General features: G+C 34.7%; 2 protein-coding genes across 2 annotated transcripts; one reads left to right on the forward strand and one right to left on the reverse strand.

Annotated features, from left to right (window-relative positions):
* Positions 1 to 1,607: 1,607 nt before the first annotated feature.
* Positions 1,608 to 20,768, reverse strand: LOC122606822 (transcriptional corepressor SEUSS-like). Its single transcript, XM_043779688.1, has 10 exons — positions 20,431 to 20,768; positions 18,874 to 20,104; positions 18,678 to 18,797; positions 17,209 to 17,257; positions 15,200 to 15,414; positions 15,032 to 15,100; positions 14,715 to 14,812; positions 13,921 to 14,014; positions 13,393 to 13,462; positions 1,608 to 3,162 (listed from the first exon to the last, which is right to left on the reverse strand). Exons 2-10 carry the CDS (start codon positions 19,882 to 19,884, stop codon positions 2,270 to 2,272), a joined length of 2,619 nt encoding a protein of 872 aa, XP_043635623.1. The 5' UTR covers positions 19,885 to 20,104; positions 20,431 to 20,768; the 3' UTR covers positions 1,608 to 2,269.
* Positions 20,769 to 21,755: 987 nt separating this feature from the next.
* On the forward strand, positions 21,756 to 22,590 carry LOC122609037. Its single transcript, XM_043782099.1, has 3 exons — positions 21,756 to 21,985; positions 22,126 to 22,298; positions 22,394 to 22,590. Exons 1-3 carry the CDS (start codon positions 21,756 to 21,758, stop codon positions 22,588 to 22,590), a joined length of 600 nt encoding a protein of 199 aa, XP_043638034.1.
* Positions 22,591 to 24,259: the final 1,669 nt, after the last annotated feature.

Here is a 24,259-nt window from a genome sequence, read left to right on the forward strand (position 1 = left end):
TTAAACAATTAATACAAAGAATTAGGCTAGAATAGTAATGACCAGATAGCTACCCGACATATTCCACATATAAATAAACTAGAGCACCAGCAAATACGATTCAATGGGAAAGATACAAAATGAAACTTAAGACAGACTTAACAAAATGAAAATACAAAAACAAAATACAAGCAGATCGTAGAAGAAAGAACTTACCCTCATAATACACAAAATTTGTCATTCAATTGGGTTGTTTAAATATGCATTGGCTATTTTGTTCCACGACAACTATGTAGTTCTTTTCATAGATTTATTCTTAATAGAGAGGTACATAGAAAAATTACAATCTGTGTTGAAGCTTCTTTAATGTACTTGCTTTACCGTTTTATCTAATTCTAGTCTATATATTTACTTTATTATTTTCATATAAGTTTGTGAAGATCGAATTAAGATGTATTCTTTCCCTCTACAATTAATCTTTGTTCATCATACTTTGATACTTTGAATCACTTGTACTTATTATTTACTATGAAACTTTAACGTTGTGTTGGATTCAAGTTTTAAAAAATTTCTATAAATTTTACATTGCGCCTATTCGAATGATTATCAAGCCCCACCAAATCGAAATTACACCAAACATCTGATTTTCGAGATGTAGTTGACACTCAAATGACCGTTCAACTTCGTTCATTTAACGATCGAAGCATAAGAACTTTGTGTTGCCGTTTTCAGTGTTTTAGTGTTTGATATAATGAGTGTTGGGATTAAATAAATTTATATAAAAAAAAATTAAAAATAGGTTTAAAACTAAGAAAAACGGCTATGAACATCTTTCTAATAGCTAATTTTCAATCTCTGAACCGTATTCAAACTGGGTTCTCAAACCGTCGTGGAGAAACCAGGTCCAAACCAGTAGGTTTTGGATAACCCAAGGGTTCAATCAAACCCGATTTTTGACGAGATTCTGTTTCGTGTTCAAGTTTATTGTACATGCCTAGGTCCACATGGTCTACAAAAATTTCTCTTTCTTTAGCGTTTACACCTCAGTCAACACACACACCCACATAATACATTAAACTATCAAATCAATTCAATAACTAATGGGGCTCAAGAGTCCAAACCATCAAAACACTTCAAAAAACCGTGTTTTTTTTTAAATCGTAAGTTTTTATGACTTAAATATATGGAGATCTAACATTGTTAATATCGTAAATCCCGTGTCCAGTATTGGACACGAGTCTAAAATCTAGTTAAAGACTTTAAGCCGGTCAGTCGGGTTGACCCACCTAAGGTTCAAAACCTACATGAGTAATTGAGCTCATATTGTGTAAAGTCAACCTATGAATAAAGTTCGGGGATGACCACACGTTGGCCACATAGGTACAGTGATGAAGTGTCTTTCAGGTGGCTGACCTAATGCAATTGTAATAGCAACGGTGAGGATATCAGCTAGATGGCTATGTTGCAGAGGTAAGAAAGAATGGAGTATGTTTCAACTAGATGATTATCGTGCAAACCATAAGAGCACCACTGTTGTCTTTGTATCCCAGATTCCCTGCTACTCCCTAGATAATATTTTTGTTTTTTTGTCATCAATTTGATGTTATAGTATTTTTTTTTCCCCCTTCTTTGTCAACGATTTGATGTTATACTCATTAATAAATTCTAAAGCAAAAACAATATTATCACAATACACAGAAACCCAACATACATGGGGACACTAGCAAACATAAAGCAATAAGGCTAAACATAAAAACAAAAGAAAAGAAAAAAAAAAACACTAAACGCTACATTAAACTGCTACAACATTCCATTGATTATATACACTCACTTTTAGCAGATAGAGGGACAGAGGTATAGAGCAGCAGCAACAATGGCATCTGACCTGCTGATGCTTCCTTCGGCTGTGTCGACATCAATATGGCCGTTGGAGAGTATCCAAACAAACCAAGCAACAGAGCAAAGATGCAACCCATTTTAATGCAAAACAAAATGAGAAGCCAAAAAAAGAAAGAGAAGAAAAAGAAACGAATAAGTAACCTAACTGCCGTGCTATATCTTTCTTTTCACCTCTGAAATTAGTACAAAGCAGGACACCAACATTATCATTATTTTGCTTCCAGTTATCCCATCATGTCCCTATATATCATCATCATCATCTCTGAATTCCAACCAATCATGAGGCGCCTTTTCATTTTCTTTGCTGTGTCCACACAATATTTTTCAAAACAACTCGACGACACTGCCACTATAGAATACTCTTTGGATTTAACAATTAATGTTACATCTTCTAAGGAGAAGGTTTCCAGTCAAATGGTAGATTATTGAAGCCATTAACAGATCCAAGACCATTAAGCAATTGGCTCCCCAAGTCCTGCTGCTGTTGGTGATGATTCAACATCTGCATTGCAACCCTTCCATTCATACTCAAAGAATTATTATGACCCATTACCCCTCGCATTCCATTGACCATACCCATTTGACCAAGTCCACCACCACCCATTATGCCATTTCCCACAAGACCTGAATTATTGCGTTCCTGAATTAAATCATTAGAATTTTTCATCTCAAATCCAACTGATCCAACACCACCGACACCACCGCCACCGCCGCCGCCGCCAAGTTGGGATGACATCATCATTTCCTGTATTATTTTCTGAACAGAGCTTTGAGAGTCACTAGCATCGGCGTCACTCATGGAAACATTAGGAGAAGTGGTAGAATTCAAATGCGCTCCGGATGCAGCCATGCCACTGTTATGTGAGCTTTGAGGGACATTGTTAGATATGGATGCCGTTGGTGATTGGAAAGGTTGTGGTTGTGGTACTGTACTGGAGGATCCAGGGGATGGAATCTGAATTTGAATTCCCCCAGTTCCTCCACCATAGTGACCATTGGTATTGGTAATAAGAGGATTTTGGTGTCTAGAATTCATAGAATTCTGATGGAGCAGACCAACGATGGTACTATTGGAAGAAGTTGGAGGTACGCAGTTAGAGTTATTTACATTTGGCATCATGCCATTAGTGGATGCAATCTGCATAGCAGATGTTTCGTTGTTTGATGCAGTTTGAACCACTGTTTGCAGCTGCTGGTTATGTTTTTTCAGTTCATCAGGTTGTTGGGGCTGACTATGAAACCGAGATGTTGAAGACATCTTTCGAGGAAATTTAGCCAAGCTCTCTGTCAAAGAAAAGAGGGAGAGTAAGATCCTTTAACAACATCCTCTAAGTGGGAGCTTCGAATAAATCAAACGTAAATTATTCAGCAAGATTAAAGAATAACTATGTGCAGTTAGACCATTGATGGTAGGAAAATGGGCAGGTATTTAGTTGACACGGGTAAAATAGAGCTGGGTTGACATTAATAGCACTTTTTTTAACTAATGCTTTAAACACGAACATCAAATTGTGATTATCACAATCTAATATATAATATTCAGCCCATTTGACCACTCCCTTTTTAGCATAAATTTTTATTTGACCCAGTTGGAATAGCATAACCTAAATAATATATTCGCTTTCTAATTCAATTTGTTTAAAACATATTCGCTTCCAAAACTATTCACCAACTTTGCTATTCCACCCTTCATCACATTATAATGCATTCCAAAAATAATATTTTTAAAGGGTGACATAGACATTTGACTATATAAACATAATGATTGCACATCCCAAAAACTGTGTTTTTATCTAGTGGGCCCTTATTTTGGGACGAAGGGAGTTCTGAACAGTAGCAAGAAACATACTAAATATACCATTTACCAGATTACCGAAGTTACAAATTAAACAATCTGCCATATGATGTTCAATTTAGAACATATACTCCAGATATGCTGGAAACAAGTTAAGTGATACAAACCGATTCCGGTTCGTATTGATAAACAAAGAAAACGATAAAAAGGTTCTTGCAATTCGAGAAGCAAGGATCTCCTAAAAGTCATAAGACCTCGATTTAATTCATCCATAATAATATTACAGCCCTAATGATCTATATAAATACTAATTCATAGCTTGATTAGCAAGCTAACTAAATAATATTAAATATAGGATATCTATAGCAATAATAATACTTTCCTAATAATAATAATAATAATAATAATAATAATAATAATAATAATAATATAATTGATAATATTATCTAGTAATAAAGTATTAATAAATCAGATCGTATCATTACTCCCTCCCCTAAAAACACCTTGTCCTCAATGTGTTGCTTTGAAAAGTTTCTTCATGTAATTCCAGGATCCCATGTTTTGATATGTAGTGATGCCTCTTCTGGATCATAGTAATGCAGCAAAACAGAACCCGGGATTTGCTGCCATGACTCTTCAAAAATAACATCACCTCTTGTGTCAAAGTTTGACCCATACATTGCTGCATTGTTTTGACGCGAAACGAACCCAACAAAAGCCACATCATACTCAGATTGAATCCTCCTAAAAGCCTTATCTACCATCTTCTTACATGCATGAACAAGAGGCCCCGTTCAATTATTATTGCCCAACCCATGTTGAATATCTGCTAACAGATTTTGCATATTGCATCTGCCCAACCTTCAACGCTGCCTCATCACCACCTCCACCGCAAGTAGCCTCATCACTGCCTCCACCACGAGTACTCTGATCAACTTTATGATCGGGACCACCAACATTGATGTCGTTATATTCATTCTCGTTCACACTTTCTATTGGTCCGACATCTTTTTGTTTTGCTTCTATCTCTTCATGTACTGGTTTAAGAACCTTTTCTAAAGGCTGGACACTTGATTCGGTTTGAGAAGGTATTTCAAAATCTAAACCATAAAAACGAGTTCTAGGTTGTGGTACCTTAGGTTGTTCCAGCTTAACAAGTGAGAATAACTTTGTTGTTAAAGCAACCGGATTAGCTAATATAGCAGTGAGAAGGTTCAGTATCTCCGCATGTCTCTATTTCACTTCCAAACGCAAGGTTCTAACTTGATCTCACCGATCTGCTGCTGCTCCTGTTTCTTCCTTCTTTGTCATTATTCAGCTTGTTTTTCTTTTTATGATGAACAGTACCTCGTGAACAGTGGTTTTTTTTTTTTTTTTTTGATAAATAGGCCCAGAATAGTGCTCTGCTACCAATTGATACGAAACAGAATGAAGAGAGATTAGATAGAACCCAAGGGTCCGGTTCCATAGTGATTTCGTCTGCTTTTGGAACTTAATTCCTAGGACAGATCTTTCTTATTTATACAATAAAAAGAAGAAAACGTAGATCTTGATTTGGGGTGATGCGCACCTAGGAAAGCGTGGAATAGACCTACATGTCGGCCAGTGCGGGGGCCAGTCTCGTCATTCACGCAATTCCCCCGTCCATCGATTGATCACGCACTAATCCTCGGCGCGGAATATAATCCTAAAGTACTCCAAAGACGGTTCGTATCGATAAACAAAGAAAACGATAAAAAGGTTCTTGCAATTCGAGAAGCAAGGATCTCCTAAAAGTCATAAGACCTCGATTTAATTCATCCATAATAATATTACAGCCCTAATGATCTATATAAATACTAATTCATAGCTTGATTAGCAAGCTAACTAAATAATATTAAATATAAGATATCTATAGCAATAATAATACTTTCCTAATAATAATAATAATAATAATAATAATAATAATAATATAAATAATATAATTGATATTATCTAGTAATAAGGTATTAACAAATCAGATCGTATCATTAAGCATTAAAAATGTTATTCACCCGCCTATATATATATATATATATAAAAGATACTGAACTGTTTGTGGAGACGTAGTCATTGACACATTTGGCAAAATAGCTAATGAACCTACCTCATACAAACCAAATGATTGTATACTATGATAAAAATAATTAGATAGATATGCTCGGTTTTAAGAACTAGGAAACTCTCAAAGTTGACTAACAACAACAAAATTTTGAATGATATTCAACACATAATAGAGTTACAACACCTAATGTTCTATTTATTTTTATATTATTCCTATAGTTTGGTTAGCAAGCTAACTAGATAATAATAAAAGATATCATAGACTATACCCATAACACTTAGCTATTAATAATAAGAATAATTTTTTAATAACAACAAAACTAACATAGATAATCTTGATCGTATCATTTATCCCCGCCACATAACACACATTGTCCCCAAGGTGTCTTAAAAGATTATTTGAAATACCCACGGCTCATGTGAAAACCCGGAATCATGTCAATAATTCACTCCTTGCCCTGGATGAATCAAAGACCCTCAACAGAAAATTCTAGATTAGTGAAGATGTTGGTTTAGACTTTAGCCATTGGCTCATGTGCAAGTATTGGGGTGGCTACGGTGGTACGTGTTAGGAACCTTAGCCTTAAAACAATTAAACAAGTAGATTACAAGAAAATAGATAAACGACGTACGGATTAAATGTGGTTCAGGGTCCTACACCACCGTACCCCCACTCCACCACCGACAACTAAATAGATAAACGACATGCAGATTAAATGTGGTTCAGGGTCCTACACCACCGTACCCCCACTCCACCACTGACAACTAGGTTATTTTATCAAGTTCTGAACCATAAGGTTACAACTACATATATCATATGGGATATATATGTGAGAACACATAGAATTAATAGCTTGGTGAACAAGTTAGGCTAAACGGGCCCTCTAATCATCCAATAAACAAGCCCATATAGCTAGGACTTCAAACTCAACAGTACGTTGCGGTTGGTGGTGCTTGTTTTGGGCCTACTTTTGATGGCATAGTTGGCGTGTGTTGGACTGCTTTGATGGTAGACATCAAAGGGAAGGTAGGGGTTGTTTTTGGTGGAATTGTAGTAGTAGCTGTTGGTGGTGATGGGTTATTGGCAACAGTCGGTGGTGGTGGTGGGTTATTGGTAATGGTTGGTGGTGATAGGTTGTTGATCCAATCGTTCAATACTCGGGCTTCGTTTCTTTGGATTTTGATCAAATCAAGAATCAAACTTGACTCGATTTAATGTTGCGTTCCACTGTTGAGCCTCCATGGATGGATGACCCACAAGAAGAACGGCTCTTATACCAATTGATGTTTACCAAAACGTAATAAAACAGAAAGAAAGAAAAAAGGTTGATAACACAAGAATACAATAATTGTATGATAATAGATAACATAGGTTAGATTACATAGCTGGATTCGAGCTCCATCAACCTAAACTAGTTTACTCCTGATTATTCAAAGAACTAGACAATGAAAAAGAACCTGATTGTTCAAAGAACAAGAAAACAAAATCAACCCTAACCTGGCTCTTATACGAACCCATCCCAGAATAGGCTCGCATCAAGCCATAAGCTAGGTATAGTACTCACTCCAAAAAGCTAGCTTATAAACCAATAACAAAATCCTATACTAGCCAATGTGGGATCATAACATTATCAGTCATCCTCAAGAGAAAGAAAATTGAAAATGTAACAAGGTCTGTCATCAATCGTTAGTCTGGGAAAAATAATATAGAAAAACAAAATTACATAAATTTGCTAGATATACAACTTATATTTTGGAGACCTTAGAATGAAATGTTTTGACATCCCTGCTTTTATTTGCATTAGTATGGTCCAATTAGCCTATGTTTAACTTTCGTTTCTGTGATTATGACACAGGTTGCCAAAGAAAATCTACCAATGGAATTCACTATTGGGATCTAATTTCCAACATTTAAGATCCATTTCTCATTTTCCATATCCAAAAAATGTGAGTTCAGAAGTTTCTATTGCCATCATTATATTTTTCATTTTCTACACTTCTCATCTTTTATACATGTATGTGAATACTTTCTTCAAATATAGAATAGAAAAAAGTTTTGGAATATGTCAATTAAAAGCTACCCAGTTTTTAACTGGTGACACTTAATGCTTGCAATTAATTGATTATTTCTAATTCGATATTAAAAAAAAAAAAAATTAAACCTAGATCTGCGATAATATTAAATTTATGTAGTAGAACATAATTTTAATATAGAAGTCCATATATTGTGATACAATTTCATATCACTGACAGAAACTCCGAATATATATTAATAATGGTTCATGTTAAAAGATTTGAGGTTCTTATTTAAGCAGTTCACTTTTAACGGTAACCTTTTTGTGTAGTCGCTACCCAAATAATGTTAGAAAATATCTGTTTAGGGTAGATTTATAATGTATACATGACTTGACAAACAATAACAGTTCTATTGCATGTATAAAGTCAAGCCAACAAAAAATCAGTCTTGCTAAAATAAACTGAGATTGATATAATGAAATCAAATACAAGTTAACATAGTATTTGATGCAGTTTCACACGCAATCAAATGGCTCAAAAAATACTCAGATTAATCAAAGACTAAATAAACCATAAAGGTTCAATAACAAAGTTCTTATCATTTAATATCAATCAAAAACCATCTTATAATTGAAAATAAACCCAATATAAATACTAATCCTAAGCCTAGAAATAAGGAAACAAATATCTTCTAAACAACTAAAAGATAACGACAAATAAAGCTAACAATAATAGAAATCACTAATTAAAGACTATTCCCATTGACCCTGGATTATTAACATTTCGATAGTAGATCCATGAAAAATCATGTGTGATTTAGCAGCATAAATGAATAATAGTTATAAGAACAGCAAACCGATGATTCAATCATGTGTGATTTATCAGCATAAATGAATAATAGTTATAAAAACAGCAAACCGATAATTCAATCAACAATGCAATGAGAGATGAGAGTTTTTTTTATGAGAAATGGAAATTTAAAGGTAACGTAGTTAAGAAGTCCTAGAAATTCATAAAATCCATCACAGGAACTCAGCAATTATAAATAATGTTAATATGTCTAGGACCTAGAATATGGATATATCTAAGATGTAACTATGTGATACGAACCCATCCCATGATAGGCTCACATCATGCCAGTATACTCGGGTCTTGGTCAAATAAATTTCTTATTTAAAGATTCTTATATTATTTATGCTTTTTTATAATAAAAGATCTATATTAATCAAACACCTACTATTATCTATACTACTATATAAAAATTATAACCCCATGTTGAAAGTTTACAAAAATGGAATATGCGAATTGACCAAAATACCCTTAATGAATTAAATTACCATCAACCCTTAATATTAAATTACCCCATTAGTCCATTATATTACTATAAAATACCTCTACTAACCCCTTTAAATCAAATACCTTTAACTACACCAATAGATGTCGCCACCACCGTCATCTTCGGCTTGCCGCCGCATTGCGCGGGTACCATGCTCGTATTCTTTTAAACAATATGTTTTTATACACCATTTAGATCTTTAGCTCATATTACCGGATCAGTACATTACATGTATATTTCAACGATTTTTACCGTCTGTTTTTGCCATGTTATTAATTCAAAATTGGTGTAGTGAAGACGAATAGCGCCAAGCCCCAACAGCCATCTCACCTTATCGTACTCACCTTATCTCACCTTATGGATACAACCCCAGCTTTACAAAACAAGTCGGATGTGTTGATTTGGATTAATAGGGATGCTAAGAAAGGAAAGTTTTCGACGGCCACACTATCGTGTCCGTGATAACTCGGTTCCATGGGTGAACCTGGAATGATTCTCGCAATGTATTCTGGACATGCATTTAATTTGTGGCTAATATTGAAAAGAAAACTAAAAATGCAAGAGCCCAAGACAGGTTGAAAGCTTGGGAAGTTGGGGACAAACTAATCTGAATCTCATGTGTTCCTCGTTGTGCAAGTATGGGCTGGACTATCATGATCATCTTTTTTTGAATGTTCATTCTCTTTTTCAGGATTCATCATTGGTTAAACCACTATATGGCATGCAACTGGTTGGCACTAAATGGGGAGACATTGCCGATTGGCTTATGCCTTTATCCAAGTTGAGTTCGATTAAGATTTTTTTAGGAAGTTTACTTGTTGCAACCACCGCATACTTTATATGACAGGAAATGAACAGTCGTTTGTTCTCTAATAAAAGATCCACTCGGAAAATAGAGAAAAGCATCTTGGACTCTGTTCGATTGAAGTTGGCATCTCTAAAGTTTAAAGGGACGGCAAGGGTGTAGAACTACTACAAAGCTGGAATTTACCATTGCTTGTTAATTATTAGCGTTCAAAGTTTCTCTTGTTTGTTATCTTACATTATAGTAGAATATTGTAATGTAGGATATAGAGAAGTGGTAGTGCTATTTGTTATAGCTTGTTTTACACCACACATGGCGTGTCATATGGGTAAACTAATGTGACATTCGGTCACATTACTTCAACTTTATAGTTTTGGGTATTATAAAATTCATCATTTACCCCAAGAATACTTCTAATGTAGTTGTTTTTGTTGTATTAGAATTGACATGATGGTTGTTATCGTCAAGTAATTATTGGATCTAGTTGAAAAGATCATTTATTGAGTCTATTATTGGATTGGTGGACTATATTTTGTATTTGCATCAATTCTATTTAATTGATACAACGTGCTACCACATTGGGTCTTGTTTCGGGACTAAAATTACCAAATTACCAAATTATGGACCTCTTATCTTGCACTTACTTTACGCAGATGACGCAATTATATTGGGTACATGGTCTTCCACTTGTGTATCAAATATCTCTAGGATTATAAGATGTTTTCATCTTGTATCGGGCCTAAAGATTAATCGTCATAAGTCCAGTTTTTTTGGTATAAATCTATCCCCTGATAGAGTCCAATCCTCAAGTACCATCCTCAATTGCACAATAGGCCAATTCCCAATTACTTATCTCGGCTTAATTGTTGGCGCGAACATGAATCGTGTCAAAAAATGGTACCCGTCATCCAAACCTTTGAGCACCGTCTAGCCATATGGAAAGCCACAAACCTCTCTCTTGGTGGTAGATTGACACTAATCCGTTTTGTGCTCGACAACCTCCCAACCTACTACTTCTCTCTGTACAAGGCCCCAGTAAGTGTTCTCTACAAATTTAAATCACTGTCGTACTTTTTTTTTTTGCGGGGGTTCAGGTACTAATAAAAAGTTCCTAGGGTTTTCTGGGACTGAATAGTTTCACCTTTGAAAATGGGCGAACTTGGTTGGGTTGTTAAAAAATCAAAAATTTATCTCTGCTTTCTAAATGGTGGTCGCGATTCCACAAACAACATGATAGTCTTTGGAGACTTGCCGTCATAGCAATACATTCATCCTTTAGGAACTGCTCCTATCCCGTATAGATCGAATTTGATAGGCGCTTGGTTCACCATTGCAAATATGAACTCCCATATGCATTATTACGATGTCTCGTTGGGAGTGTTCTCACAGGTCCTACTGTAGGTAATGGTAACACTTTGAGATTCTGGATTGATACCTGGCTCGGTGATCGACCCTTAAGCTGTTCCTACCCAGATTTGTACAGGTTAGAGAGTCATAAAGGCTGGGTGTACTAATGGTGGAAGGTTTTCTCAATGGGAATGGAAATGGACACGTCCTCCATCAACACCGACTGAGCTGAATAACCTCCAAGACTTCCTCTTTCGACTCTCTCGCGTTAATACAACAATTTTTTAAGACGCCAGGACTTGCAACTTAGATCCCTCAGGCAAATTCTCTGTCAAATCTATGACCCTTAGACTTCAGAGAGCATCACATGGTCCCAGCCACTGGATTTTTCCATGGAATAAAATTATTCCTTTAATATCATGGGATGGGGAACAGAGCAAAACCGTATTCCAACCACTGATCAACTTGTAATCAGGAACATTCCCATATTCTCGACACTTTGCACCCTATGTCACGTGCAACAATAAACTGCTATGCACCTATTTCTTCAATACCCTATTGCTAACTCACTTTGGTCTTTAGTTCAGCAATGGTGTCGACTTCCATCAACTTACCCTGCTAGTTTGAGAGAGCCATGAGTACCACAATCTGGTCGCGACAAACTCCCATAGAAAGCACATCATCCAGCTAGTTATTCTAACCTACCAGTGGATAATATGGAAGACCCGGAACGAAAAAATCTTCTCCAACAAGGAGCCATCTCTTCATTTTGCATTCAAAGAAATTAAAAACACCAGCTACTTGTGGCTGACGAATCGGAAATGCTCCCTCGATCTTAACTGGACTAAGTGGAACCGTTTTCAATTTTGAGCTCTTTCTTTTCATGGAACTCTACTCCGTACTTAATCTTTTGTAAGTAATACTAGCATCTTGCTAGAATTCATATACATCATAAAGTTGAATATTCAAAAAAAATAATAATAAATCACGTATTAAGTCATTTTTAAATATAATTCCACACAAAAAAACAATACTGTACTATGACATCTTAAAAAATGGCCATTGAAAACATATATATCTCTATAAACAGCAAGAACTTAACACATTAGAAATCCATAAATGTGGGATATGTATGGTTATTGTTCAAAAGCCATGAATTCAAACATGATTGAGCTTCAGTAAGCTAGAGGAGCTTAGCATATTACTACCTAATTAAAATAAATTCACGTTAACAGTGATTTACTCCTCACGTAGTACATAAGTTTATGCATAGATTTGGTTTACTCTTTTTTTATACCCTTGGTGCATTCTTTAAGCAACAATCGACACAAGTATATAATCATTATGTAATTCTAATCTTATATCATCATCATCAAACAATTTAAATGCTAGAAGTAAATGCTAGAAGATAGTATAGAATATTGTTTTCTCAAAAATCATAACTATAATTGTTAAAATAATAAATAGTAATTGAGTGGGAACCAAGTGGTAATACTTTTATTAGTTTTTTAATCAACCTCTACACATTTTTTATTAGTAGTTTAACATAAATTAAGCTACCATTTCTTTTTTTGCTTTTTTTGTTGCTTTACCTAATATCCTAATATAGAAGGTCCTTAAATTTGATCAAGTTTAAGGCCCCAAAAATCCTTAAGTCAGCACTGATTAACCCATAGCACCTTTTTTCATATGTAAAATAGATTATACATAGTTAAAAAAAAAACTCTATCTACTTAAAATACAATTTATTATCTCCGGCCAACGGTAGGGTGACAATGTTTTAGTGTTTTACATTTTATTTTTTTTATTACACTACTAAACTTTTATGTATGAGGACTCATGGTAAAGTTTGATCTTTCTTTATTTTGACAATCAAAGTTTTTAATTTCTTATTTCATCTTCCGGAAATGTTCATAATTTTGCATTTCACCACTATAATATTTTGTTCTAAGACCTACGGTGTATTGATTAATCATGTGTTTTGCTTCTATGATGGTAGCGGTTGACATTTTAAATTTCATGATCCGTATTCAAGTCTATATTTGGATGTTATCCCCGGCTAACGGCCAGGTTTAACGCTAGTTTTGTAACAAAATGTTTACAAGACATATCGTATAAATTTAAAAACCTTACCCATAGGTCCAGTCCTAGTTTCTCGGCTGTAATCGATCAAATCCTTCATACTATTAACCACTTCCGATATCTGTAGAGAAAAAACCAAAGTTCATGTTACGTAACCTAGTAAAACAAACAATTTCAAAAATTAAAATCAGACATCTAAAGGGTACAACTCAGATGACATCTGTACAAAACTACTTCGTGATAAATCTGAAACATATACAAGGGAGGGCTTTCAGCCAAACAGATACTATGAGATACAGCCAGGTCAACACCACCAGTAATCCCTTTTGATTAAACAAAACGAAATACAGTTTCTTGTGTTCTCAACTGAAGATTATGTGGTTACATCACAATCCTATACTTCTTGCATCAGTATAAATCATCTTCTAAATTTCTGTTAGAACAGTTCAGCTTAGTTGCTAGTACTGGGATTCAATTATTACAACTTTTTGCAAACTTTATCAACCATTACATGTGAAGAAACTAGAGTTAAAACATCTAACCAAGATAATTATGAAAACTTTATCCTTGACCAATTACCTGAAGACATCGAACATATCTCTTTGTATATCCTAAATCATTAACTAACGGTACTTCCAAAGCTTTTGCCAGCTGACGAGCTGAAGCAACAAACCTGCAACATAGAGAATTGATTTTCTCAAGACAAATTTAAAAACTGATCACAGATATCTTAAACTAACCATTAAAAGCTTCTTGATGAACATAAGAATTATATTATATAATAACATATATGAAATTAAGGTATGTATGCAATGAAAGGTTAAAAAAACAAAGAACAATCAACGCCCAGTTCCAGCAAAATAAAACGTAAAACATAATCGCCGGCCAACTATATGAAAGGCCGGGCCACCATAGCTACGCTATTGCTTTCCGTCTATGCGTTTATCTTTTCCATAACAGATGGACACAAAACATTTCGTACCAACTGAATGGAAAAGTAAAATCATTTTACAATATGAAAAGAACCTAATTAGATAAATCCAAGCACTATTCTATGTTTTCATGGTCCAAAATCATTGATTTAGTAAACAAATGATGTCGCTATTTGACTTTAATGAGGCTTGGCTTTAAGCGGCAGACATAATTTTTCATATTTCTTCTCAAACATTCAACTCATCTATTGAAAGCGACGTGTACCCAAAATGTGTTCTCAATTTTTTTTTCTAATAAATTCAAAAGACAGTTAAAAAAAAAAAAAAGAGCAGTGATACTTAAAGGGACTATTTAAAGAGCATCGAAAAAATAAAGTGAAGGGTAAGATAGTAAAAACAGCAAAACATTCGATAAAACAAATAAACTCGAGTGAGACCTACATGTTACAATTGTTCTGCAATTCTGGTACAGACAAACTTGATGAAACATTTTGAGTCGAAGCTTGGTATTTCTGAGCTGCATTACCAAGCTGATTAACCTGCAAAAGAAAATTAAAGCACAGCTACACCAATAACGAATCATTTTATTTGTTGTACAACCATATACACAATGTTATTTGCCAGCATGCAAGATACATCTTTTGATGAGAAGCATGCAATAACTCAGGCGTAACCAATGATACGTAGTTCTTACATCCAACTGAATCCTATTGCTGTTCTAATTAAAAGCTATGCATTTTCCAATGATTAGCAATTACCTGTGGTATCAGCAATCTCCTAGGAATAAGCTCTTCATGACGCCTTGCACAGAATTCCCAAGAGCATATCTATGTTTAATAAGAAAAAGTTTGGTAGTTGTTATTTTGTAGATACACATGCCGACATTAAGCAACATCAACTGTTTACAACAACAATCAAATTCTGACCTTCAAATCCGCAGAGAAGACTATTCGTAATTGGCCATCACGGACCACTCGCAATTGCTCGAAAACACTTTCTTGTATGGCTTTTGCATAGTCCAAGACAATTTGACCGGAAGAGTTCTGATATTCTCGGGGCATATCAACGTAAAGGAGCTCCTCCAATGTACCACTTTCATATTTTATTTTGAAAAGCCTGGGCAGAACTTCCACAGTGGCCTCTGAAAGCACATTCACATAAGTTAGCTCAAAACACACCAAAAAACAAGTGTCAGAAAATTTTTAAAAGAATTGCTCAGATATTTAATAGAATAATTCACCATTTGTCCGCACAACAGAAAACTTTGATTGTAACCTAATACGGAATTACATATATAATTAGAGATTTAGAGTGAAGTTCAATTAAATTCATGAACACCAGCTTCCATATTAACTTCAAGCTAAATAGGCATCTTACAAGGTTCTACAAATGGCTTCAGGTTATTGTCAACCTAATTACACTAGGACCAAATTGATATGGATCAGATGTTACAATAGAAAAAAAGTCAGGGGGCTAAGTGTTGTTTTTAGTAATTAGTTAATTAATTATAGTAATGTCTTGGTGGACAAGTTAGATTTCTGGTAGTTCTTTAAATAAGGCCGCCGCCAATTGTTTAGGTCGTGGAGATTATTATTAATTGTTCGCTGGGGCATTAATCCAGAAAACTGGGCTACTAGAGCTTAACCATCCAGATTATCTTTCTTGTGTTTGTTCGTTTATCCAATTTGTTAGAATTTTCTATTTGCCCTGATACATATGAATTGGTACGAGAGCCGTCCCTCTGCAAGCTGTGGTAGGGTTTTTTTTATTAAAAAAATTATATTTTGTTCATCATCGTGCACTGTTCATCAAGAAAAGAAAATCAGACGTCAACACGGAATTTGCATTGGAGAAGATTATGGGAATTAGCCAAGAAAGTACTTTAAAGAATATCGCGCTTCGTTTCAAATCTTATTCGATCAAGTTAAAAATTTGGAAGAAATTTCTGAATCTACGTTATATACCGATTCATCTGTGGTTTAGAACCTGAATTTAGGGACATACTAGATTCTTAAGGTTTGCAAGATTCTTTCTCTCCTTTTGATCCTACTTTTTGTAAAAAAGATTTGGAATTTGATAATAAAAAAGAAAAGAACAAAGCTGCTTTAAGTGTTGGTACATGGTATTGAAGACGTCGACGTCATTGAAAGTGCAAAATCAGAATATAGCAAGGAGCTCGAGAAAGAAGCCACTATGATGGTCAAACAAACGGTGGTAGAAGATATTGGCAAAAACCGTGGGAATCAAAGAGAAGTTTGTGGTAGTCCCATTACAAAGCAAATGTTTTGGGGCTGGTTGAATGTAGCCAAAACCAGGAACTTTGGCCAATGTGGAAGAAAAGATGAGAATGTTAGGATCTAAGAAAAGGAGAGGTGGGATCCAAGAATCAACTAAAGTAATTTTTGAAGCACACCTTGAGGACAAGGTATTGTTGGGGATGGGAGTAATGATATGGATCAAATATTCCAATAGAAAGAAAGTCAAGGGGTTAAGTGTCGTTTTTAATAATTAGTTAATTAATTATAGTAATGTCTTGGTGGACAAGTTAGGTCGTGGAGATTATCATTAATTGTTCTTAGGAACTTAGCGCCGCTAGGGCATTAATCCGGAAAACTGATCTACTAGAGCTTATCCAGATTATTTTCTTGTGTTTGTTTGTTTATCCAATTTGTTAGAATTCTCTATTTGTTGCTGTTTTCTGCCCTGATACATATCACAATGGTAAAAAAATCCCTCATATATCGACAATACTTTATAAAAATAGAAAATAAACATATATGAAAAGCATATCTAGACACAGGATATTATGAGCCAGTCATCATGGGATATTTCAATCCAGCATCTGAAATAGAGATCATGATTGCTTTTCCATAAAACATATGTAATAAGAGTACCAAGCAAAAAGATTTGGAAAGGGAAACAGAAAACAACCCACCAAAACCACGGCCTGGCTTCTTGTTGCATATCTCACAATGCCATACATCCTACATAATTATAAACAAACATATCAATATGTTACTTCAACTGATAAGCAACAATGAGATCATTGGGCTTATAAATCCATCTCTAAACCAAGAAACACTGAGAGTTATCGAGTCCGTAGTTCATAAACAACACGTGATAAGAACTGAAGACATTATTATAAGTAAATAAGATAAAAACTGCAGGTTAACACCTTGTGTAACTACAAACTAGATTTTAGACCCGTGTCTAACACTGGACACAGGTTTTACGATATTATCAATATTAAATCTTCATACATTTAAGTTGTAAAAACTTATAAATTTGAAGATACACGCTTCTAAGTGTTATATTTTGCAAGTTGTAGTACAACATAGGTTTGTCACTCTTATTATTAGCCTAGACATATTGATGTAGTTGTTTGTCGTAGTCATTCCACAAGACACATGCTATAATAATTTCTCTATTATAGAATATTTTGAAACCAGTTGTACTCATAATGTGATGTTATTATGAAAGATAATCAAGAATTAAAATATAGACATACTTGTGATCTGTACTTGACATTTAAGTATATGTATTTGATCATGATGCGGACCCATAACACGCATAAGTTTATTTTCAATCACCTGTCCTATGATAATTACATAACAATTAGGACTTTTTTATATTATTTGATAACAAATAGGACTTTTGATTTGAGTGACAACTGTAACTTTAAACATTAATACGCAAAACTAATATATAAAAAAGGAGAAAATTATGTACCTTTTTGATTGAGAGATAGAATGAATCTCAAATGAAGTTCATATTGATTTGGATTTAGTATTGAAATAACTCTTTGTTGTAAATCATGTTTTGTTTAGTGATCGTCTCATGTTCTGTTATTCCTATAATGTTTAGGATAATGATATTGTATATCTTCATCTATTATTATGTTTAGGATATGTATATAGAGTTCAAATTCTGTTTAGATTAAATCTTTACTAACTACTAATATTTATAATTTATAAAAATCTAATCAAATATTTGTTAGTAAGTCATTAGGTTTTGAAAAAAAAAATTTTAAATAATAATTCATACGTTGAAATTTATTTAATTAATTAAATAATCGTAAATTTTAAAAAAAGTTCTCAAGTTGATTTTAAAAATAAATATATATTAAGTATTCAGGGCTAAAAAGTGTAAATTATTGATGGAAAACAAAAAAGTGTAAATTAATGAGACTTTTTCTACAAATTATAATAAATACTAATATAATAATATATTTGGATAATGATTATTATGATTTCTAATTTGTAGTTAATCTAAATGATGACATAAGAGAGAGTCAATTTGATAAAATTGAGCGATTTGATTGGTTAGTAAGTTATTAGTTCAACTGTCTTATAGTATATATTAAGATTAAGATGCAACAAGAATTTCTTCACTAAAGTAAATCACCTGAGGAAATACTCCAGTCGTATGACGTCCATTACCATATAAAGAAACACACCATTTCTTTCTAGCATTAGGAGCAAAGTACTCGGCCACAAATTTTCTCCAAAACTCAATGTTGTTGTCCTGCAAAAGAATAAAGCATAAACAACACCTCAAACAGTCCAAAATCTATAACTCTACTCAAGCAATTCATACGTACTTCAGGCCTATGTTGTTGCTGATACATATAATGTGTCAACCGTCTCGCACACATTCCAGGTTCATACACTGGTTTTGCAGAAGATCTCACTGCTAAATGCTGTTGTTGAAACTGTGATTGAATTGAAGGACGTTGCTGAGGAATACTTTTTAATAGTTGTTGTTGCTGTTGAAGCTGCAAGAATCTCTGTTGGTGTAAAAGATTCATTTGTGCAGATGAAGCCTGAGGCGATTGCCTTGACATGTGAAGCAACTGTTGTTGCTGCTGCTGTTGTTGCTGTTGATGCAGAAATAATGATGGGTCAGAATGTTGGGGCTCGATTTTTATAGACGGTAAGTTTTTCATTGTCTGAACCTGTTGCGATTCCATTTTGACCTGACCAAGATTTCGCAAAGCTTGCATCTGTTGAGAGTTTTGATCATTTGACACCCGTGGCTCCATTTTTACGTGTCCTGATCCACTAGGACTTGTTTGGTATTGTTGCTGCTGATGGTTATTGTTAAGGACAGAATACTGCTGCTGCTGCTGCTGACTCTGTCGCAAGTTTGGGGATTCTCGTTGTTGCTGCTGATCTGGCATAATCTGATTGGTAGATGAATTTGAAAAGTGCTGACCTGGTTCATTTGCATTGACCAAATTTGACGGACCAAGGGATGAGGAGGAAGGCGTATTAAAACCACCCATCCCATTTCCGATGTTAGACAATGGATCAGACTCTGTTGCCCCACTATCAATTATGCCTCTTATTAGGGAAGTCCCGGGGCCTGAATTTGGCCCACCACCACCATTACCATAAGACTGTTGAAGAAGGGAAGATACATTCCCAATCATGTTCATGTTATTATTAAACTGATTACGTGGTGACACAAGTGAAGGAAACCCAGATTGAGAGCCACCTCCTTGACCACCACCACCACCACTACCACCCAATAAAACAGAATTTGACCGCAGCATTGAAGATGGAACAGACTGCGCTCCAGCAAGTGGAGTAGGTTGCCCTGAAGGTACCATCTTCCCCAACCCAACCAACAAAAAATATAGCCTTCTTTTCCTCTTTCTAAATGAACTAAAACAACATGAATCCTCAAAACTTTCTTTCTACCTAGCACACTAGTCTACGATTTCTAAAACATCACCCAAACCAGCAAGCAACTAGAACTTTAAACAAAACGAAATAAAAAAAACTTTGACATGCTTGGCTGTTAAACTTCAACACATTTCATGACTGCTTCTGCATTTAATATATAATAATAATACATCATAACAAAGAATAAAATTCAATATAAAATGGATTTAAAATATCAGAAATTAATAACTTAGAAACTAAATATTGAACTACGATAAATAAAACTAAATTATAGAATACAAATAGGGAAAATCAAACAGAATCCATACATATAGCTAAAATGAAAAACAAAGTAATTAATAAAAATTGATTCGAAGATTGAATTGAGTGTGATACCTATCTAGGGTTACAATCAAAGTTTTCTATTTATAAATATTAACAATAATAATAATAATAGGAAAAGATCGAAATTGATAAATCAGTAAACTCACCACTATAACCAACTGAAACTGCATATGAATTTGTTGATAGTCCACACGCACATAGACACATACACTGCGTGTGTGTTAGTAAATGTATAGTACTGTGGTTCTTTCAGTATGTATGTATTCGTGTATATATTTATATGTAAAAAATATTGAGGGGGAATTGAAAGTTGAAAAGTGGAGATGAAGAGGACTTGAAGAATCTACTACTACTACTTGTGTTGTGCGTTTCTGGAGACAATTATGAGGGGAAAAAAAAATATTTTTTGGTGTTCTTCCCTGTTTAGAGAGAGAATGCAGAAGAGAGAGAGTATATGTGTGTATTGGTGTTCTTGCGGACGTCAAACCACAATTGTATTCGGTTGAATTTCTCTTTATCCTTTTTCATTCCATTCTTTCTTTCCCCTTTTTTTTTTTTTTTTTTCCTGAATGGAAGTCAAATCTATTTCTTATGTGTACCGGTCGGAGTAAAAAATCGAATATAAGACCCGTCCTTATAAAACGTTTTCCCGGCGTCCGCCGCGCAGCGTGGTGCCGCCGCTATTAGCACTGCAGTGTCTTGGCCTGCATCTTGTTTGTTTCTCCCAATTCTAGACGAGCGGCAAAAGTGAGTGTGGATCTCGAAATGGAGATTAGCCGTTGCCAAAATAAAATAAAAAAACATTTTTTAAACCAAAATTTAAAACCAACAACTAGTTGGTTGAATTTTTTATTTTTTCTTTTAATTTCTTACTCCTATTTAAACTTCATTTACACTACCATTTCAAAACACAACAACTTAAACATATCCATTCTTATAACTTTTAAAGCATTTCCATCACACACTACTACCAAAAATATCTGATTCATCATCGTCATCCTCTAGTGACGATTACATATCAAACGATTACGAAGTACTCAATAATGTTGTTACGCAAATGAATGTTATTTTCAATCCCCAAGCCATAGGTGCGTGTCTTAACGTTATCTTTGACGAAGAAGAAAACCAACACCAAGAAGCGTCAAGTTCTTCAAAACCCAAGTTTACTAGAAGGGTGATCTCGCGAGATCACGTGGGTCTCGCAAAGCTTTTATACGATCATTACTTTTCGCCAGAACCAACTTACCCACCTGATATGTTTCGTAGAAGGTTCCGAATGCGAAAGGAAATGTTTCTGCGCATAGTGCGACATAAACTCCTTTGAAAGAAGTGAACCACTACCGAAACACTTTTAGTTCTTCCACAAAGGCGCGACAGATGCTACTGGTCATCCCGGTTTCAACATTTTCCAAAAATGTACTTCTGTTTAGCGTATAGCTTTAAGGTTGATGCTTCAGATGAGTACTTGTAGATGGCTCAAGATACGGGCTACCAGTGTTTACACGCTTTCTACAAATGTGTGATACACCTTTATCAACACGAGTACTTAAGAAGGCCAACAGAAGCCGATATCGAGTGGTTAACTGCCAAACATGAGCAGGTTCATGGTTTTCCGGGAATGCTTGGTAGCATAGATTGCATGCATTGGGTTGGAGGAACTGTCCAGTGGCATGGCAAGGGCAGTACACCCGGGGCGACAAGGTACATCCAACAATCATGCTTAAAGCGGTTGCTTCATATGATTTGTGGATCTGGCATGCCTACTTTGGCCCTGCTGGTTCAAACAACGACATCAACGTTCTCAACGAGTCAGATTTCTTCGACGATTTGCTATAAGACAGGGCTCCTAAAGTAAAGTTTTCGGTTAATGGGGAGCAGTTTACAAAGGGATATTACCTAGCAGATGGTATTTATCCAAAATGGGCTACTCTTGTTAAGTCATTCAAGTGCCCAATGGACCCGAAAGCCACCAAGTTCAAAAGATACCAAGAAGCTGCAAGAAAGGATGTCGTTGGCAGATTATTGAACAATACGTACGGCCATACAGTACCAACAGAATAAAACCAATCATGTTATGTTGTGTGATTCTGCACAACATGATCGTTGAAGATAATGGGCGTGCAATTACTGAGTTTGAAGAAGAGTTGATAGCTAATACTACACTCCCAACCCGTACGTGGACTGAAAGGTGTTCAACGCAGCTTCGTATGTACGGGGAGCTTCGCGATAGAATGGCTCACCATCAACTCCGCAATACTCTGATCGAACATGTTTGGAACCTCCCGGAACATGGTCGTCAACGTTGATGTCTAATTTTTAATTTGCTAATAATGTTGTTTTTTATAATTTATTTACTTTATGTTTTTAGTGTAATATTTAATTTTATAATAAATGTAATGTGTTTGTTTTATTAATAAAATGTGTTTTATTAATTTTGTGTAAAAGAAAAATGGAATAATTAAATAATAGATGAATAGTGGAAGAAGTGCGTAGTATAAGGAGGGGAGTGTTCTTGGGGTGTTCTTGGAGAGAGAAAACTGATGAATAGTAGAAGAAATGGGGAAGAAGCGGCTCCTATAAGGAGAGGCCTAAGCAAATAAAAAATTTTAGAAAAAAAGAAAAAACTTTAGAATAATTAGTAGAAAGTTTTAGACTTAAAAAGAGTTTTAAAAGATATCAAGTATACTTTTAATCTCCTCTTTTTAATTATAAGATAGATAAATGTTTGGTTAACACGAAATGGAATAGACATGATAATATATGATAATATAGAGAACATGAACTCGGCCGGTTGGACCGATTGGACCATGGTCGGACTGGCATTTTTAAGAAATCCGGGCAGATTGACCCCGGTCTGAAGGCAGATGCTGAACCGTTATGAACCGGACTGAATCGGGTGAACCTGGTGAATCAGACCGTTATCTGAGCCACTCAATACTCGGCCAACACACCGAAATCCTTAGACTTTTTTTCTTATTTCAGAGAGTAAGAAACAAAGATATAGACAAACCCTAGCCACCACCATACTCCATCACAGCCGTCGTTAGCCACTAGAAAATGGTGGTAGAAGTGGCAGTCATGGAAGGTAGAATCGGTAGTGGTGTGATGTATATTCCATTGAGAAGAGAGGGTGAGAGTAGAGAGAACTTTTTGTGATGAGAAAGATTGAAGAAAATATTGAAGTGAGGTATTATTTTTGAAGAGATACACTTATGTGATGATAGTGTTTATCAAAAGCAGAGAAAATAACAATTGATATCGTAGAAGTGTAGGTGACTTCTATAGCTATTAAAATAATATACGCAGTTTAACAAAACCATTTATGGTTTATGCAATGTTTTTGTAAATTAGTTTTATAATCATGTACTATAAGTAATATTATGTGAATAGTACATTAATAGTAATATTTAATAGAATAAACTAATTATATATTCCATTAAACATAATATAAAAAAACCCAATAACAATATAGTATACATGTTGAAATCATATTATTGAAATTATGTTATGTTTAAGTTATGTTGTTTTTGGTTATATTTAGGTAAATGTATATTTCGTCAAAAACCCATTCCAACTCCGGTCTGACCGGTCCGATCGATAAAATATTATGAAACTGGTTTAGTTGCCGGTCCGGTTTTCAAAACATTGCCCAAAACCAAAAACCAAAAAAACTCAATAAAACAGAATTGAGAAAACCATAAACGAAACCAAACCAATTGATTTGGTTTTGGATTTTTAAAACTAATTGGATTTGTTCGAGTTTCGGTTTCGTATACGAAAGCAACCCTCAAAACAAACCAAACCAAAATCCATACATTTTTTAATTTATTTAATAATTATATTGTATTTATATAGATCAACTGACTGAAGTCATCCCTGGTTTTGAAGTCATCTCTGGTTTGACTTCAGGTCATGGGTTCGTCTCTCTAAAGTGACATATCTTAGAGGGTTTTTCCATTGAATTACCTGTAACGG

Source organism: Erigeron canadensis, chromosome 7, assembly GCF_010389155.1.
Source record: "Erigeron canadensis isolate Cc75 chromosome 7, C_canadensis_v1, whole genome shotgun sequence".
Classification (NCBI taxonomy): domain Eukaryota; kingdom Viridiplantae; phylum Streptophyta; class Magnoliopsida; order Asterales; family Asteraceae; genus Erigeron; species Erigeron canadensis.